We start from the raw sequence: 19837 nt of genomic DNA, 5'->3' as shown, positions 1-19837 counted from the left end.
AGGAATGAAACCAAATGAAAACCCTCTGCAAATGGAGACATCAAGGAGCCAAACAATAGAGCTTCATTCTTCCAGCACTTCCCAAATGGAAGACATGTGGCTGCAGGTAATGGACCACGAGCTTTGATATCCCAGCACTTTCTCTCCCTCGGTGTAGCCTTGAAACACCTACGCGTCCCTTTGAAGATTCTGAAATGGGCCTTGTAGCCAGCTGAACTAAAGAAGCAGGGCAACACGGCCCAATGTGTTGGTAGGGAAGGGTGGGCTACGCACACTGGGAAATGCACTCCATAGGGCTTTCACAACTCTTGCACAAGGGGGAAAACAACCAATGTCTGCCCTCATTTCATAGGCAAAAGGTCTTCCTTTAACAGAAGGTTAATTTATATGTCATTTAAGTAAATGAAGATTTGAAAAAATGATCTACTCAGACTTTAGTTGGCAACATCAGCAGAGCAGCAGAAGTAAATCACAGATCGAAGGTATGATGATCCGGTCAGGGAGCCTGGGAGAGGCAAGCTTTCTGCACATTGGAGGCCAAACTCTGGCTACACCAATATTTATAACATCCCCCATTCAGCACATTAAAGGGAAGTCAATTAATTCTGGTATGCTCCATCTCAAACTCTTCCATCTCTCTTTGCCTAGTTTCATAATAAATCTTCTGGGCTTATTCCCAAGATGCCAAGAACTCTTAGGAAAAAAAATAATTAGAGCCCATCCAGTTAACTTCATGAGCTACTTAATTTTATTAGGGATGTGTGCTGGCCAGGAGTGATGGCTGTATGGGAATCAGAAACAGGCCCTTGTAGGAGTTCTGTCCAAGACTTTTGGGAATTCCTGATTCATGAATACCATTACTGAGCCGTGCATAAAATCTTCCCCATAAAGTGCAGTGAAATGTAACAGAAAACCATACTGCACAAAGAAACAGGTCGCTGGTCTTTCTGGAGAGCTTCCACAAGCAGATGAGCAGGGAGTGAGACGCCTTGGGGTGATGGAAGGGCTAGGGAGGTGGTGGGCGGGGTTCCTCGCTTTACCATGGTCTTGGAACTGTGGGCTTCAGCCAAAGGAGGAATCACAAGTGACTGGCCTTTGGATCATGTTTGATCTTCCAAGATATAACCCTGATTTACCTGCTTAATTTCAGCCAAGTCCAAACCACCGGAATCCTTGCTCTCAGAAAACAAACACCTTCCTCACTGGGTTCCCTCTGTCCACTGCTGCTTGCCCCTCCCCTTGTCTTGACAGAGTAGCCCCAGTGACCTTCCCACACTGTTCATGTTTCGTCCCACTTCTTCCCTTCATCTTGTATCCCTATCAACCTCCCTCACTCTCTTCTGTTTTATCAAGCTCGAGTCCCCGATGAGGACTTTGCATTGGCTGTTCCCTCTGCATCAAATGCCTTTCCCTCCGTTTTTTTTTTCACATGACTTCTCATCCTTTTGCTCTCAGCTTAAATGTCCTGTCTTCTGAAAGTTCTTCCCTGCTCGGCCATCTTATCTAAAGTAGGGACCCCTTCCCGTCATTTCACTTTGGTTTCTGTCCTGCTTCTCCTTGAAATTTATTACCGCCTGTGATTATTAATGCATGTGTTCATGTGTGGTCTTTGCAACTAAATTCTCGGCTCTCTGGGGGTCAGGAAATCTCTCCCTGATTTAACATGTTATTCCCCTCTCCTAGCACAGTGCCTGGCACATAGTACCCACTCGGTAAATACTCATCAAAGACACGCATGAACTCACAAACAGCACAAAAGCTGATCCCACGAACATAAATATTACCGCTCACTGAAAACCTTCTCAGGTCCCACTGCTGGAAGCTCCGTATTGGTTAATGACATTGGCCTCTTAGTGGAGGCTGACAATTATCCCATTTAAACATAACACGATTATTCACGGCATTTTCACCGGGTTTGGTGGATGGGAGATGGTTTACAGACAGTAATCACCATGCTTCAATGGTGAAGAAGTGGGAGGACCTCAGTAAGTTCTTAACAGGAATCAGGAACTTAGGAACTAAGTTCCTAACAGATTCCCATGACCTGTTGGCTGTTTCCAGTACTGAATCTTCCCAGTGAAAAGAGTATGCGGCAAATTCAAGTGCCCCTGATTTTGGATGGCTCTACGTCAAAGACCTGCTGTCTTCCACCGAGTTAAGTCATGTTTAATGAAAAAGATTTGGTCCTAGCAGCAGCCTTTTGAAGCCATCCACTTAGAACCTGTTATGCATAGAGGAAGAGTCACTCAAAGTGATATAATGTGTTTACGTCTGTCACATGAATACTGGTTCGCATAGGACCCTCTTCACAAGTTATAGCCAATGACTTTACGAACTACTTAATTTTATTAGGGATGTATGTTGGCCAGGTGCAATTTTCTATCTACTGATTGCAGCTTTATCAAGTATAATGCACTAATGTCAGGCACTGTCAAGAGGAAAATGCAATTCTTTGGGAGAAAATACCCCCCCCTTACAATTATCTTTATTGTCAAATGAATGCAAGTGTGATTCAGTAATCTGCAGCATGTTCTTAAACTAGGTTCTATAAAAGCCATTTTCTTTGCATAGACGGAAGGCGAGATTCACTGCAATCTTAACGTTTCTTTTGACAGATTTCAAAAGTTAATTGCCAGAAAAACTTCTTTTTAAATCTGCTCTCTCAACAAATCGTCAGTAGTTTCCACCTAACAACTACAGACTTCACATGATAAAATGATGAAAACGCTTCATTTGGCTGTATCTCTTTTCAGTTGAGGCAAACATCCCACCACGGGGCGGAAGGAAGTAGTACTGGTCGCCCAGCTCCATTCCTATCACAGACTAGCAAGACAGTATAGGGTGAGGCGTTCTGAATGGGAAACTTTGTAGAGAGTAAATGAAAGAGCGTTAACCTTGGGTCATATTGATGAGGGGGGCTCACCTTTCCCTTTGGCTAAGTTTCTGTTGTATCCAACAGGACTGAAGTACTCGAAGACAAAAACAGCGATGGCGGACACAATGAGCAGCATCACGAACATCATGACCCAGACGGAGGCGCTGAACGGTTCTGCAGGGGAACAGGCCAGAGGAGTGGGACATGGTCAGTGGGACATGGTCATGCAAGACCAGCAAGAAGACCAGAGGTCCACTGGCAGGCTCACTGAGAAACCTGCCCTCACGTGACTCTGACCATTCGAAAGAAGCTAGTCAATGTGGATTCACACGTCTTCACCGTCCTTCATTCTACAACAGATCTGAGGTATTTTATAAGGCTGCATATAATAGGATAAAAATAGAGAAGAGCACATGACATTTTCCAAATTGGGTCAAGGAGTGGAAAAACAAATGGGAGAAAGAATGCAAATAACGAGACCATCCAGTCCTATGATCATAGTAACGCGCAGGGGACCAACGCTAGAAGGGGAAGCAAGACTAGACCCAAACAGTCAAGCCTAAGGCTTCTGCAGATCAGCACAGGCTTTATTCTTGTTTTCATTTTTATCCTTACATGCCAGAGGGACGGTGGGCAGGGAATTCCAGAAGGAAAGGGAACATTACAACCTGTTAGGAAAGGACTATAAAATCACGGAGTTGACAGCAACACTGGAAGGTCACCATCTGCCCCCACTACTCCCATGCTCCCCACCTCACCCTCTGCTCCAGACAGATGAGATTTCTACAAGTTTAAAATCTTGTTGATGTTGGTAATGGGCTTAAATGCATTTGAAAAGTCATTTGAAGATATTACACTCACATGGTAATTCAATGAAAAACATCACTGAGAGTAGAGGCGATGAAGTAGTAGATGGACAGATGGTTATTTCCCCCCCACCGAAAGGAGTTTAGATCACACTCATTTTCATAGAGATGTCTCAGAAGGGCAGGCCAAGTCACAAGGTTCTATATCCTAGAACACTCAAGAAAGTTAAGAGCGTTTATATTCAGTCTGATTGAGGGAGCCGAATGGAGCCATTGTATCCGATTGTGACACAAGTTTGCTAGAAAATCAACAAAGGCTAAAATTTTGAAAAATGAATATATCTCTACCTGAATGCATCATTGGGAAGAAACTGCCCTTGGATACTAATAAATGTATAATTCTTTGCCTCATAAGCAAACATTTTCTGAGGGTAAAATATAAGAAGGCCAATAACACTTCTTGAAGAGCAGACATTTTATTATTTTTAAATTGTTTTTCTGATGGAGCTAGTAATAATCGTAAGGAACTAGGCTGGTCACAAGCCACCTTATCATTAAAGTCTGTGACTCCCTAACACAGCTAGAGGTCATCGTAAATTCCAACTTAATGAGCTTACTACATAGCAAGAAACTAATATGTCCAAAGCTTTAACTACACTGGATAATTTAGAAACCAGAAGGAATGCTTTGCACTGCAGTTTTCACAGTGCGGATATGTTAAAAAGGAACAGGTAACAACACAGCCCATTCGGTCTGAATAAGACAAGATGATTTTGAAGAAATCAACGAGATTGCAACAACGTATCTTCGCTGAAATTACTTTGGGTGGTAGCAATACCATGGCCTTGAAATCATTGCAGTTTGGTAGTGAGGTATATCCACACAGAACAAAGTGGGTAATTAGGGGATTAAAAATACTGAACATTCAAGACAGAAATGGTGAAGTCATTCTCTGAGTTGGGTATGTTCATGGGACAGTGTGTCTTTACTACAGGAGATCTCCGTGAGGAGTCAGCGAGCATGGACATGGAAAGTGCTGGGTGGCGTGTGGTGGTGTGTGTTGCGCACTACACACACAGTATGTGAAATGGAACAGTTGTTTGATTCCATGGTTAAAGCTGGAACCCGGAGCAGGGGTGGGGGCGGGGGGGAGTGCGCTTCCTGAAAAAGGCATCCTGGTTTAAAACCTGCGCGTTTATTAATCTGATAACTTTTCTCTGCAGGTTGGGATAACATGATAAAAAATACAAGAGGGCATCCTTTCTGAATTCTTCCTTCGCACATCAGAACCTATAAGTGTGCAGTGGGCTTAGAAGGAAGCCGAATCAAGCAACTGATCCCAGATGTCTTCCCACTTGGAAGTGACATGTGTCGCTTGACTTGTGATCATGGCAGGGGGATAAAAGGCTTCTGCGACAGTGTTCTGGTTTTAATAAGTTGGGTAGCTAGGAGCGCCCTGAAGGACTGCTGTTCTCTCACACACACAGCACCACGTGTAGAAAAGCATCACAGTAATGGTGAAACACCACCATTAGAAGTGTCTAAGGAGGGACCCAGAAATATTTTGGGTGGCTCTGGATTACGTCCTCTACTGGTTTAAAGCAGATGCATTCATTCACGAAGGGACTTCAATCTAGGAGACTCTGGGTCAGCATTTCTTTGGATCGAATGACCCCATATGCTTGGCAAGTCTTCGGAAGTAACTGAATCGCAATATCACAAGAGACGCCACCTATGTCCTTGAAGAGCCACCGGTTACATTTTTACACAAAAACTCAAGAGGCATTACCTGCTAGTGCTTCCAGCGGGAGCTAATGGAGTTTGTGGAGAGAGGACAGGAAATACTGAAGAGTAATGCAATCAGATTTTGAATGTTTGGGCTCTTCCAGATGACTGAGCCAGTGAATGGAAAAATGTAGCTTAGCATGATTCATTATGACTTTCAAAACCTGCCAATAATGACCGTAAATAAGGGGGCACACAATCCAATAGGGATGTAATTTAGTGAGTCGAAAAAATATGAAGGCTACTGATGTTAAAACAGCTTTGAAAATAGTTTCCTCTGGCTACAATATATCTTTATTTTATTTTTAAAGATACGGTAGGAAGAGTAAGGGTGGAAAGGAGGCTTAACTTAGCAAAACTACCTGACTTTTTTATGGAAATGTCCTACGAATGCAGGTAAGATAAAAATCCAGGGGAAACTGGGTTGAGGCCAAATTCGATATCAGCGACCCATTTTTTAATGAGCCAAGCCAGCTGATGGTACTTTTCCCCCCCTCTGATTGAATTGGGAAAAAAAGTTTTCTCTAGCTCACTATGGAGATATGGCGACAACTTGTGAAAAGAAACAGATCTCTAGGGGCACATGGGTGGCTCAGCTGTTAAGCGTCTGCCTTCGGCTCAGGTCATTATCCCAAGGTCCTGGGTTCGAGTCCTGCTCCGTGGGAAGCCTGCTTCTCCTTCTCCCATTCCCTCTGCTTGTGTTCCCTCTCTGGCTGTGTTTCTCTCTGTCAAATAACTAAAATCTTAAAAAAAAAAAAAAAGAAGAAAGAAAGAAACAGATCTCATGGGGCTCCTGGCTGGCTCGGTCGCTGAGCGCAAGAATGTCTCTCTCCCTCTGCCCCTCCTCCTGCTCCCATGCACTCCCTCTCTCTTAAAAACAGAAGAAAAGAGAGGAGAGGAGAGGAAAGAAGAAGAAGAAGAAGGAAAAGAGAAAGAAAAGAAAACAGATCTTTCCTCATTCTTTCCATGAACTCACTTCTTCCAACCTCTTCTTAACCTCCAGGGCCAAAGAGCCCTGTTAAAGGGCGTCCTAGGGAGTGGGAAACCGTGATAAGGACAGGCTCACTCACACCACCCAATCACTGCTAAGACTCTGCCTGAGTTGTCCGGGTCAGTCGGTAGCATTTTTCCTGGTGTCCTGAGACTACCTAATTGAGATACGGGTCATTATCCATATCAGACAAAGACGTGTATCTGTCGAGAATGGAAGCGGGGGTGCAATGTGAAATCTGGGCAGAGGTAAGGATTTCAACTGCTTCAGTGCATTATCAAAAAATGCAAACAGCAAATCCAGGTGTCCCCGCGCGAGTGAGGCGGAATCCAAAATCCCTGCGGTCAGCATTCCGCTCAAGAGAAGGAAGCAGGGACAGCTTCCCTGGAGGGCCCCACGACGGACCAGTGAAGATGGTGGGGAAAGAAGACCACCAGCCGGGAGCCGCTGGCCACAGACTGGCTCTGGGCTGCGAGTGCGAGCTCTCCAGCAGCTGCGCCTGTGTCCGGAAACGTGTAAGAAATCTGGTTGACACTGATCTGTTTCCCCTCTCTCGTGCAGTTTGCTTTAGGGGTTGGCCTCAGCCTTCCCAAATCTGGGACAAACCCACGGATACAGGGGCGCCAAGGAGAAGGGAACGGGAATCCCACGATCTTCAAGGCAGCTGCTCTCAAAAGCTGTTGATGATAACCTGATACTCCATATCAGACTTTCCTTTAAAGAAAAAATAAATCATGCATGGCTGCGTCCCACGCGGTTTCTCCCTCTCTGGCCAGGCAACTATGCATACAGTACTAAAGGAAACAGGATGATAAAAAAGTAGAGCTCTACCTCGCTTAAAAAAAAAAAAAAGTTTTATGTCAAAACATGTATTTATGAAAATAGTTAAAAGGAGAGCAAGGAATTTTTCTCCCTTACAAGCCAGTCCGCTGGAAGGATAGTCACATTTAAAATATGATTCCATTAATTTTCCATCAGTGTATGCTCTCCAGTGTACTTGCATTTTGTTTATCCGAGTGCCGGTATAAATCACGGTGCAGTCATCGTCATTTCACCCTCAAATCCAGTAAATAAACGGCTGTCATGCCAGTGAGGGATGGACGATGGGAATGAGGACGCGGAATAAAGACTTATGGGCTGATTTAAATTAACTGTGGGACAGGCAGGCTTATTTTTTTAAATGTTTTCCAGGCTCTGAGACGTGTATGTGCTAATCTCCATTCTGTACAATCGGGACCAATAAGTGAATATGCGATTGTGTATTCAGGATCATTCCGAATCCGAGATAAACAAAAGATGTTAATGGGGTTGTCTGGGGGTGTGGGGGTACAGAATTGAGATCATTCAAATAGGACAGGCTGGGGAATGCGGTGATGTCATTGCAAGGAACTGACCAAGGTCCTGCCTGGTTCCATCCTTCCGGCAAACAAGACAAATGCTTCTAGTTCCCTGTTAGGAAAACAGCAGTCACCTTGGTGTCCACCTACCTAGAAAAGCAGAAGGTGAGACAGTGCCGTTGCTTCTTGAAACCATGACACTGATCCCCGTCTCCACAAAGGGCACGGAGAAGTCCACCACTTCCGAGCGCTCCTCGTTGATGGTGAGCGAGCCGACCGCCATGACTGCCCGTTGGTAGACCACCTGCACGCAAGGCAAAGTAGCACAGACCCTTTACTTGCCCTTCCCACCACCCCCGAGCACCGCAGGTGCGGAGTCCAGATTAGAGCCCACGGGAGGAAGGCCACTTACTTCCCCAATCATCCCGTTCCACACATTGTTGACTTTCTTGCCATGCTTCCCATTAGTCACCAGGTAAAGGTCATAGGTGAACTTCACAGTGCGGGAAAGCTTCTTCAGGATATCGATGCAGAAACCCTTGCAGCATTTTTTAACATTCATGCCCTCATTGGTTGAATTGCTGTAGGAGAAAAAAAAACCCCGAGACCGTAGAATATGAGCACGGGGAGATCTGCTCACCATCATGACCTAAGATGTTTCCACTGTTTTCCATGAGGGAAACTGAGGCTCAACAGGAGGGAAGGGCTTTTCCAAGGACAGGCAGTAGTTTATGTCGGCAAAAGGACTAAGTGTTCTCATGGGACGGTAACCACGACAACGGCTAACTTTTATTGAGTGATTATTATTTGTGCCATGTACAATGCTTCAGGATAATTGTTGAAATAAACTCCATGGCATTTCTCTTAGTTAACAGTAATGGTTTCTCCATTATACCACCTCTTATCTTTATGTTTATGACACCTACAGCCCCTTTAGAAAGTTCTGGCACATGATCTGAGCTGAACTATAAAAGCTTATCAGAAAATGGAAGAGAGACAGAAGACACGAAATTCTCAGCTGAAGGAGGGTTTTGCTTTATCCTATCACTGCAGATAGAGGTTTGCAACCAAAGAGAACAAATAAAGGTGTCTTCCTTAGGAAATGCACTTTGCTTCCTGAGGAAACCGTAACTGAGAACCAGAAGACAGGGATCCACCTCATGTCTGAGTCCATGAACTTAATGTATCTTGATGGAGTCATCTGTCAAATGAGGGCTCCTTCCTAACACTTTCCCTCCCTCCCTACATCGCAGGAAGTATAAAAGCTGACACTTTGAAACAGTAATGTCCTTGATCAGGAAAAAGCCCTATTAAAATACAGAGGGGTACTAGCATCTTAAAAGCTGTCATCAACTACCAAGGTGACAAAGGTGGCTTTGTGCCAGCCACCCTGCTCTTACTTTATTCACCTGGCCAAGTCATATTCAAAGGACTATACAAATCAAAGGACTATACAAAAATATAAATTTGTAAAGGCACTATAAAGTGCCTTCAAAAAAGGAAAGAAAGAGTGTCTTCCCAACTAACAGCTGCTACTTGGACAATTTCTGTCGGAAGATCAAGACCACTCCGGGTGGTGGCCCAGCTGGTCCACACGAGCTCAGCTCCCTGAGTCACGAGTGTCATGAGATACGTGCTCTGGATATCCCACGGCGGGGCCATCCACACACCCAACTGTTACGTAAGCACTAAGTGATGCTTATGGAGATGCAACATCACAATAGGAAAATACTTCCATTTCCATATCACAGGAAAAAAAGTAGGTTACACAGTGTTCCATACAAAACAGTCCCAGCTAGATAAAAACAGATGAGCTTTGAAATATCTGGATGGAAAAACAATGAAATAGGAAGCGTAGCTATTTTTGAATGGTGAAAAATAACTTCTTCTCTTTTTCATGGTTTTAGGTTTTCTTCCCCCCACAAATTAAGAGCAGTGAGTATATACTACACATATAATTAGATACACACACACACACACACACACACACACACACACACACACACCCAAGCACCACTGACGTCTGTCTCAGCCCAGGGACACAGGGAGATTTGACAGTGTGACTTCGAGTAATGGTAGGGGGTTGCAAAATGCCATGAACGTGACAGAAATGTGTCCTAAGTGCATTAAATCAATGGCATGTCCAAATACAATTTCCTTCTCAGTATCTATCTGGGGCTCATTGAAAAATGTGGAAGAGCCAATTCTTTTTTTTTTTTTTTTCCTGGCCACCACGGGCCACACATCAATGTCTCCTCTCAACCTCTTTCTATCTCTGTCTCCTTTGTCCTCTGCTCCATCCCTTCTTCTGTCAAAGGGTCTTCCTTCTCCTGGTCTGGATTCCTGGGAGAGCCTGGATAGGAGTTACAAACACCCCAAGCTTAAGATTCGGGGTCACAGGTGCACAAGGGTAATCTTTGGCCTCACTGAGAACCTCAGCCAGCTAATGAAGTAAGTACCTCCCCTAGTCTCCTAATAGTAGGCGTACATCTAGATTCAGGTCTATGTCTAGATGCAGCAGTCATTAATACATTTTCACATTACCTACTGTGTGCAAGACATGGAATTATACCCCGGGACCATGGGATGAAAAGCATGCAGCAGATGCGACAGATGAATTTCTCCTTGGGATTAAGGAAACACAGACCGGTTTGTAACTGAAAACTTTCATGAGTTCTAATCACAGCCCTGGTGTATGGGCGCAGGGGGGTGTGATTTGACCACAAAGACATCTGAGAAATGGCACCCAATGCAATCTTTTCCCGTTCCCCACCATCACCCAAAAGAAAAGTGACCCATAAAAGCCTATGTGGAGAAAGGGATCTAATAAGAAATCCAGCTCCCCAGCTCTCCAGTTTCCCAGTGTGGCCAGTGGATGGGATCATGGCTGTGGAGGTCGGACAGAGCCGCTGAGAGGTCCCGGGTCTGTGCCTCACCATCAGGAAGACACAGACCAGTTTCTTCACTAATGAGCCTCAGCATGCTCTCTTGCAAATTAAGAAGGCTGGTGCTTACCTTGCCAAGATAGTTGGGGAGATTAAATAAAATAAAGTAGCTACAGCACTTCTCACATAAGTGCTTAAAAATACATATCCTCTCTTCTCACTGACCATCTGACAGTTTGGGGAATTAATCGACAGGATGGCCATTTTCCCCCAATGTAACAAGCCAGATCATTTTTTCTCGATTTTCTCTTCATGCCTTAAGACCCAACTAACAGATGAAAAGAAATGCTTGATTCCCCAGCTCATTTCCTGTTACCTATGTTTTTAGAAGACTGATGTGTGTCTTAAAGACCCCACCATTCACCAGAAGTGAGAGACAAAACGTTTTCCCTGGGAGAACGTCACCAAGAAAAATAGAGCCATGTTACCTACCAGAATCCTTCTTAGAACCAATCAGCCTGCCTCAACGGTATCACCTTTAGGAAATGCAATCGATTTGATCTGTGTTAGTATTGAGATGAATGGGTCCCAGAGATTGCCTATGGCTTTCAAAGACTTTGATGTCGCCTAGATGTGCAGTAACCTTGTCCCGTCGCCAAGTGAGAGAAGGAAGCTACAAACCACCACCTCCCACAGGAAGCAAAAATATGAATTTGAACCTGTTGATCTGTTTATAGTCTCTACTAAAAAACTTAATTCTTTTAAAGAGAGTAATTTATTGGGGGGGGGTGGGGTTGGTTATTTTCTCCATACAAATGTGGCTCAGGACTCGTGGACCTACTGTTGTCAGCTCCAAGGCTTCTGATGTTAAAGATTTAAAGCTCCCATGATTGACTGTAGGCTCTACTTGATGGCCCCATCAAAACAAGAAAGGCACCATTGTCATAAAGGAGGTGCCCTGACTGAGGTAAGGGTCCTCACTGTGTGCCAACCGCCCTGCTTTCTTCATCTGACCAAGCTGTGCTCAAAGACCACCCACCCAAATCTAACCCTGATTGGACAACTTTCCCGCATTTACCCCTTCCGTCTCCCACCCAGCACATCACTCTCTAGCACCAACCTGGGCTTCCTTCTGTTTCCCACACCTGTCAATCTCTTTCCTACCTCAGGGCCTTTGCACCCACTGTTCCTTCCACCCAGAAGCCTCTCCCCCTGTTCTTCACATGTTCATTGTCCTTTTTTGTATCGTCTCACATCTCACCTGTATGAGCTGAAGGAGCCCCACACACCTCAAGTGACTCTCGCCTCACACCACCTTATTCTTACCCTTTACAAGGTTTATCGTAACATGGAGCTGTCTTGATCTTTTAGTGGCTGAGCTGTTTTGTAACTGTGTGCGCTCTATATGGCAAGACCCCCGTCTCTCGTCTTCTGTGTTTGCTGATGTAGCCTCCGTGCCCTGCACTGAGCCTCACACATGAACTGTGCTTCCTGTGTATTTATTCATTGACTAATCTATTCAAAATTTCAACTTCAATGAGGCTCCTCATTGATTTAAAAAAAAGGGGGGGGAGTTTTCTCCAATCTACAATGTACCTTCATAATCCATTTTGCAATCATATTTTAAAAAAATGATCTTTATCTCAAGCACTGGGCTCCGGGGATCTGCATCTTGCATAACGTCTTCCATTGGAATCTGGGATGTGGGAGGACAGGTACCTGTTCACTCATACGTTTAAGCATTATCAACACTGTGGGGTCCCGTTCCGTGCTTATCACCGGCATACAAAGACTAGTAAGCCACGTTTCCAATATTTCGGGAACTCCCACTCCAGGGGCAAAGACAAACTGTAATCCACAGAAACAGGCGACAGAGAAATCGAGCAGTGGGCGCTGAACGTTTGAGTTCCTTCACAGTTGTGTGTTAAAACCCTAAACCCCAAGGTGATGGCATTAGGAGGTCGGGCCTTTGGGAGGTAAAGCCCTCAGGAATGGGATGCGTGCCCTTAGAATGAGACAGGAGAGCTTGCCTCCTTTCTGTCTGCTCTCCACCACATGCTGACACCAAGAGAAGACGGACGTCTGCACTCCAGACACCCGGCTGGTGGGCTCCCGGCCCTCAGAACCGTGAGAAGTAAGTGTCTCTCTTTTTTAAGCCACACTGTCTGTGGTGACTTGTCACAGTAGCCTGAACAGACTAAGGCACAGAGACACACCGAGGGTTCTGCAGAAGGAGGGACGGCAAAGCCAACTTGGGGAGGGACTGAAAGGACCGGGGAGAATTATCCAGATGAAAGGAGGGGCTCGGAAAATACTGACAAAAATACTCCAATGGTAGGCCTTTTCCCTTCGTGAAAATCCCACGAGGGCGTGCTTTCCTTTCTGTTCGCACTAGAAAGACTAGAGTCAGGGCCTTGGACCTGGTCACAAAGCTTTATGCTCTCCCAGAAGGCTGATAGGTTAGGGACAAACTCCACCAGAAGCTCTCACAAAAATTGGCAGTTCTTACTTCTGTCGTTAATTAAAAAAAAAAAAAGGAAATGGCACGGATGGGACGCTGGCTTGCTGTCGGTAAGCTAGGAGACCCAGAAGGTCAGGTCCATGCCAATCACATCAGAGAGTCCTACAGAAGGCGTACCATGCCCCCCCGCCCCCAGAGAGAAGTTTCCAGAGTGTTTCAAGAGTGTGTATCTGGGATATCTAATAAAGATGGGAGGGAGGAGGTGTGCAGTTTGGAGGAGGGAGCAGTCAGAAAAATAGAAATATATATATATTTTTAAGGATAGTCTAAGAATATTGTGGTGGAGGAAGCTGGACGAGCGTCTGAGTCCCAGCTCGTCCGACGGCTCTGAGCGTGTTTCTGAATCTCCCCGTAACTCAGTACAAATATCTAAAGGGGCCCAAACCACTTACCTCCTATTGCTGTTGCTGGAATTTAATGAGTGTAAACCACCTGGCGTACTTCCAGTTATTACCTCTTAAAAAAAATCTAATATTACAGATTATAATCTAGTATCAGAACAGCCTATTTTGTATGACATTTTATTACGGTACTGCGGGTGCCGTTGCCGAGGACACGTGCTGGCTTTAAAGGACCGGGTGCATTCAAGAGACGCCACCCCCAGACTCACTTGATTCGGACAAACTTCCGGCACGGCACGGTGTTCCTCACGCACGTCTCGGTCAATGGGTCTATGTCCTCCACGATGACAAAGGGGGCCTCCTCCAGGGTGACAATGCTCAGATGGTTGTCGTCCGGCTCACAGTCTGAGAAGGACTTGTACCTCGGCCACACGGCGTGCCGCAGGCTCAGGGTCTGGTTCTCCCACTTGCCCACCTGCATCAGAGAGACAAAGGCACACCTGTGCTTTTCTGCAACACCGACTTCTAGAAAGGCGACTCCTTCCCTGAGTGAGGTCCGAGGCATGAACTCTACCCATCTTGAGGGCTTTTCTGTTACCTACCTCCACATATGCTTCTGTGTACATGTTAAAAAAGATAGGGATAAAGGGAGAACAGAGCACTGCACAGCCCCCACACCCTGGCTTGTCCCCCGCTAATTAATATGGCGATGGTGCCTACATGATGGGGGGGGAGCTCCCCAGATGATCTTAATGTTCTGCCAGAGTTTGGGGCCACTGACGTTGCAAGAGCAGCGTGCACTTTTAGAATCAGAGAAGTCTAGGCTGGGACCCCCACCTGTGCCATTCAGTAGCTATACAAACCGGGCAAACTCTGGACCATTGGGAACGTCTGTTTTCTCCTCTGTAAACAGCACAATTCCACATACTTCTTAAGGATGTCGTGGCAAATTAAGTAAGACAGTCTGGGAACAGCGACCCGCACCGTGCCCAGCACGTAGGATGGACTCCATACTTTTAAAGTGTAGGAGAGAGACAAGAGAAGGAGAAATTTTTAAAAGATGCTAAGGGAAGGAGTTTGAAGAGAGGAAGAGGATGTGGAAGACAAGGCAGGAGGACTGACGGGAGAAGTCAGCATGAGAAGGACGCACAGGAGAGGAAATCAGGAGCATCATTTCAAGCCCAGATATGGTTCTATTTAAGTTGCAAATTAAGGTGAACTGTTATTAATCTGGCCCGAAGCAGAGACTTGGAACGCTTAGCGTGCACCAAGACCTGTCAAAACAGAATCGATCTCTTCCCTCTGAGCAGCAGTCGGCATGTTAGCAAAATCAAATTGAAGGCTGTATGTTTTGAACCTTAATTTTATTTGACAGCGTATTGGCACTATTCGTATACTGCTCCGGGAGAAAGCTGCTCCCGGCACCGCGCTTCCTCCCTCCTCCTGCGCCCGTGCGCAATTGCTCGACACCACAGGTCAGCGCTTTATTGGTAATACCAACCTCAAGGAAGCACCTCGTCTGAAAAGCTAAGTGCCAAGTCCCGGCTTGTCTGTGTTGACGTGACCCACTCACCACCCCTCCTGTAATGTGAGTGTCGCCAAAAATGAATTTCAGGCCCGTAAAGAGAATTCGGAAACCCCGGACACCCAAAGGGGTGATGGGGTGGCAGGAGAAAAGGCAGACAGTGCTCTCCTAGACCATCCTGGAAAACGTTCGCTGCTTATAGGGAAACATTGCATATAGCCAATTACAGAACTGTCCAGCATCGCCGATCCCTTCCTTTGTAAGACAGGAAGGGCTGTAGGAGAATTTGGTCCAACAAATAGGTTCGTCTACCACTGCTGTGATGTGTAACACAGGCCGGGGAGAATGCTGAACCCGTCAAATTCCTCATTCACTCCACACGGATTTCTTAAACACCAACTGTGTGTAGCCACCAGCCTGGAAGCGATGGTGGATAAAAATGAATGATGCTTGTCTTCTCGGAACCGTCAGTCTGCTGCGGGACAAAGACTAGACTAATGGAAATAAATATGCAACTAGAAAAAAAAAAAGATGGCCATGCTTTTCCTTTTGGGACATGTTCCCTCCATTCCTTTTCTTTCCACTTCTCTCGGAAAAGCCACACCTTCAAGAGGGGCTGGGTAGTTCAGCGGGTAAGAGAATGACTTTTGGAGTCACACAGAGCTAAGGGCTCATCCCGGCTTCATCCATTTAGCTGAGTGGCCTCGGGAAAGTCAATGAACCTCTTGCATTTTATGTTCTCTATCTGCAAAATGCTGGTAGCTACAGGACATGACCTTAAGGACTGTAGTAAGTTTCCGATGAGCCAAAATGCCTATGTAGCAGCGAGCACAGAACTTAGCATGTCACGTGCGTGGTAGCTGCCATTATTTTATTATTGTTGTAGTCTGCATTTAGGACTTAGCTCAAAGACCACCTGATCTGCAAGGGCATGCCTCCTTTCCCTAGCAGTACGGAACTCTGCACCTGTCCACCATAGCTCTTCGATGCTGTAATTATTCACAGTGTCAGTTTTGAGCTCTCCTGTGTTGTCGGGGAATGTACTGATACCACCTGTGACTCTGACCCCCACAAATCCCACAGGGTAAGGGTTCTCCTTCCAACTTTGCAGTTCAGAGAACGGAAGCACAGAGACATAGAACCTGTCCAGACATAGCTGGGAAGCCGTGGAACCAGAGCCATACCACAGGGCTGTGTGAACCCAAAGTTGCTTCTATTAAGTGATCTGCGGTAACCATGTCAGAGCTCCGAGACCCTTCCTCCCTCACACAGACAGCCCCGGGGGAGCCCCAGGAAACAGCAATCAAGGCAAAGACCATTTAGCCAGCAGAATCTTTGGTGATGTCATTGGCCACATCACTATACCCTACACCATGAAGTCAGGCAAAGGTTCCCATCCAAGACTGACTCCCGGGGAGAGAGTCAGCGAAGGTATCTGAGTTCCTAGAGTGTATTAACATCCCAAGTCTCCCCTACGTTACTCTCTCCCTCCCCATGTCTAAATAAGTACCCAGCAGGTCAGCCACGGAGGGTTGGAAGCAAGCGGTGGGCGGAGAAACTTGAACAGCCAAAGCTGCTTTGTCAATGCTGCCGGCATCATCAAAGCTCCCAATGACTCCCCTGAGTCTGCCGGCTGCCCTGATAGGCTCCCCAAGTCCCCAGATCCCCACTCCAGGATTCTCCATACCACATGGGGAAAAGAGACTTTCCCCTCCTATGTGCACTTTCACAAGGGATTCTAACTGAGTCAGTCCAGTGCTTGTAGACAGAAAGAACAAAGATTCACTCACTCCTTGGGACACCTGCATGCTCAGCCGGTTAAGCCGCTGCCTTGGGCTCAGGTCAGGATCCCAGGGTCCTGGGATCGAGCCCCACATCGGGCTCTCTGCTCAGTGGGGAGCCTGCTTCCCCCTCTCCCTCTGCCTGCCTCTCTGCCCACCTATGATCTCTCTCTGTCAAATAAATAAATAAAATCTTCAAAAAAAAAAAAAAGATTCAATCACTCCCTAAGTTTTTATGGGGTGGCCACTAGGTGTCAAGCCCGGCCCTAGGCACCGAGGAGACTCAAGAACACGCAATTAAGTTTTCCCTTGCACGGAATTTTTACACTAAATGGGAAGACAGACATGAGTCCAATAATCACACAAAAACACATCATACAAACTGGGCAGAAGAAAGAAAAAAAATGGGTCTAAGAGAACAGATGGTGGGGGTGGGGGAGAAATCACAGAGGGCTTCCCTGAGGGGGTGGCACTTGAGTGGAAATCGGAAACCCCAAGATGAGTAGGTGGGGGTCTGGGGGAGTGAACGGAGGGAGAAAACCTCACATAGGCAGGGGCTGGATGACGCAAAGCTTTGCAGGTCCTCGTAAGGAGCTGAGGTTTACCCTAGGAGTTCATCCAGTCTGTTGGCCGGGAGGGAAAGGCTGGATGGAAGTGACCAGGGATATATGTCCACATGTCACCTGCCCAAAGGAGAAAGCTCCGTGCTCCCTCAGTGCATCTTTGCTTCTCTTTCTTGATGGAAAATTTTAAACTCCTACAAAAGTGGGACAGTGTAATGAATCTCCATGTTCCCATTATCTCGCTGCAGTAATTACTACCTCATGGCCAGCCTTGTTTCATTTATTTACCACCCACTTCTCCTATACCACATTGCAGGAACTCCCAGACACGGCAACATTTCATTCATAAATCCTTAATTCGATTTAAATATCTAATCTCTATTTGCTTAATAACATTACATCTCAACAAGCTATCTGTTTCTCTGATTAGATTAGGATTCTCCTGCCTAGGAGGGATTTCCTACAGACACTGATTGGGTGTGAGGTTCCCCAGCTTCTAACTCAGGGCCTGGCGCAAGGAGGGACTTCATGGACAGTTATTGATGGAATGAAGGAACACGAGACCTGAATTTCTAAAAACGTCCGTGAGTTGGAAAATACTAGCAGACTGATCGATGTGTCCGTATCGGCCTCAGCTGTGGGATTTTGCGCCCCAAGCACAATACTGAAGTAACAAAACCCGTATTCTCTCCCTCGCTCGTGCTTTGCTTTCACTTTGACTTCAGCCCCCTCGACGCAGAGCCATCGAGAGTGACTACATCCTATTTTCCAGATGGAACCAAGACCATCATGCCCATGCCAATCAATTTAAATCTAAAAGGGGCTCCGGCCACTCTGAAGCACTCAAGAAGATGGCAAGTGTCAGTGGAATAAACCATGAAGTGAGAAGAAACGTGTCACACCATCTCTGCTTGCTTGCCTCAGTGTCCCTAGGCCCTAAATGGACACAGACTACGAATGCTCCCTGTGCCTTTCTCTAAAGGTCACGTCCAAGACAGAAGAACCCTGGGCCCTCTGAGGACAGTAGCCATCAATCTCTCCCTCCCTGCTCCCATTCTGAGCTGATGGTGACTGTCCTGCTATTCCTTTTTTTTTTTTTTAAAGATTTTATTTATTTGACAGACAGAGATCACAAGTAGGCAGAGAGGCAGGCAGAGAGAGAGGAGGAAGCAGGCTCCCCGCCGAGCAAGAGCCCGATGCGGGGCTTGATCCCAGGACCCTGAGATCATGACCTGAGCCGAAGGCAGAGGCTTAACCCACTGAGACACCCAGGCGCCCCTGTCCTGCTATTCTTTAAACAAGACCTTCTTCTGGCCCCCAGTCCCCTCCAGAATCGGGCACATCCCATGGGACAGAGTCTGTAATGTTAGAGCAGCAGGCCCCGCCTGTCCCAGAGAAGTTAGCACGTTCTGAGGCTGCACCACACGTGCAGGTAAGTTTTCACGGCATCAGAGCAAGTGAAGTGTTCTGGTCTCTGTTACACACATGGTCCTATTTCTGGCACTCCAAAGGAAAAGGGAGCTCCAGGAGGCCTTGCTAAACTTCTGGTTAGATCTCCATGTGACTGGGACGGGAAGGTGCACTTGAGCGTGTATGTTGGATTATGGGCACGTACTGATTCATTCATTTTCCAAGGATCAGCCTCATCCCTACAGGACCCCTCTCTTCTCTCCCTCACAGGTTACAGAGGGAAAACGTTTCAGAATCATCAATATCTTGAGCTTCGGAGTCAGGCAGGTTCAAATCTCATCAATGCCCTTGGTCGGGTGACTTTGTGCAAGTCACATGATCTTTCTGAAGGTCAGTTCCTGGCCCACAGCGAGTTCTCCATATCAGGCACTATTACCATTAATTCAACATCTATTAAGCCTCTCTTTGGGAAAACGGTGAGCCTCTGCAGCGGAAGCACTGGCTGAGTTCCCATGACAACACACCCTTGACCTTTGACTTCCATGGGTCTCAGTCTCCTCAGCTGCAACAGAGATGGGGTGTGCGGGTAGACCAGATGATCTCTAAGGTCTCTGAGACCCAAAGTTCTAGGCAAAGTGAAAGGAAAGTCGCCTTCTCAGCTCGCACCTTACTGGGATCAGGATAACAAATGGATCATTAGCAAGGGGTCAATGAAGGCAGCACAGCTCACAATTTGATGTTTAATTCAGGAAGGAGGCCTTGTGCCAGCAGAGGCCAGGGAAATGACATGCCCAGCTCTGAAGAAGACAGGACGGTTCTGAGAACCAAGCTGGAAGACCAAGAAGAATGAGGTCGCCAGAGCCTTCTTGGTTGGGAGTTCTCTGCTGCACAGAAGCCAGTGGCGCTCAGAGCTGAAGCTTCCCACAAAGCTGACTCTTGCTCATTCTATACACAGGGGCGAGGGTTCAAATCCTGACTTGGCCAGGCCTTAGCTGGGGTAACTCAGCTAACAAATGG

At 46.5% G+C, this 19837-nt stretch overlaps 1 protein-coding gene across 2 annotated transcripts in view; it reads right to left on the bottom strand.

Annotated features, from left to right (window-relative positions):
* GRIN2A (glutamate ionotropic receptor NMDA type subunit 2A) overlaps positions 1-19837 on the bottom strand; it is a 364634-nt gene that overhangs the window by 63187 nt on the left and 281610 nt on the right. For both annotated transcript variants that reach the window (XM_032836343.1, XM_032836344.1), the window contains exons 6-9: positions 13811-14016; positions 8207-8375; positions 7945-8098; positions 2924-3049 (exon numbers count right to left, since the gene is read on the bottom strand). In XM_032836343.1, coding sequence (XP_032692234.1) covers positions 2924-3049; positions 7945-8098; positions 8207-8375; positions 13811-14016 — 655 coding nt within the window. The remainder of the gene's footprint in view (positions 1-2923; positions 3050-7944; positions 8099-8206; positions 8376-13810; positions 14017-19837) is intronic.

This window comes from Lontra canadensis, unplaced genomic scaffold (genome assembly GCF_010015895.1).
Source record: "Lontra canadensis isolate GAN:19392208 unplaced genomic scaffold, GSC_riverotter_1.0 scaffold91, whole genome shotgun sequence".
Classification (NCBI taxonomy): domain Eukaryota; kingdom Metazoa; phylum Chordata; class Mammalia; order Carnivora; family Mustelidae; genus Lontra; species Lontra canadensis.
This window is presented reverse-complemented; position numbering and strand designations above follow the sequence as displayed.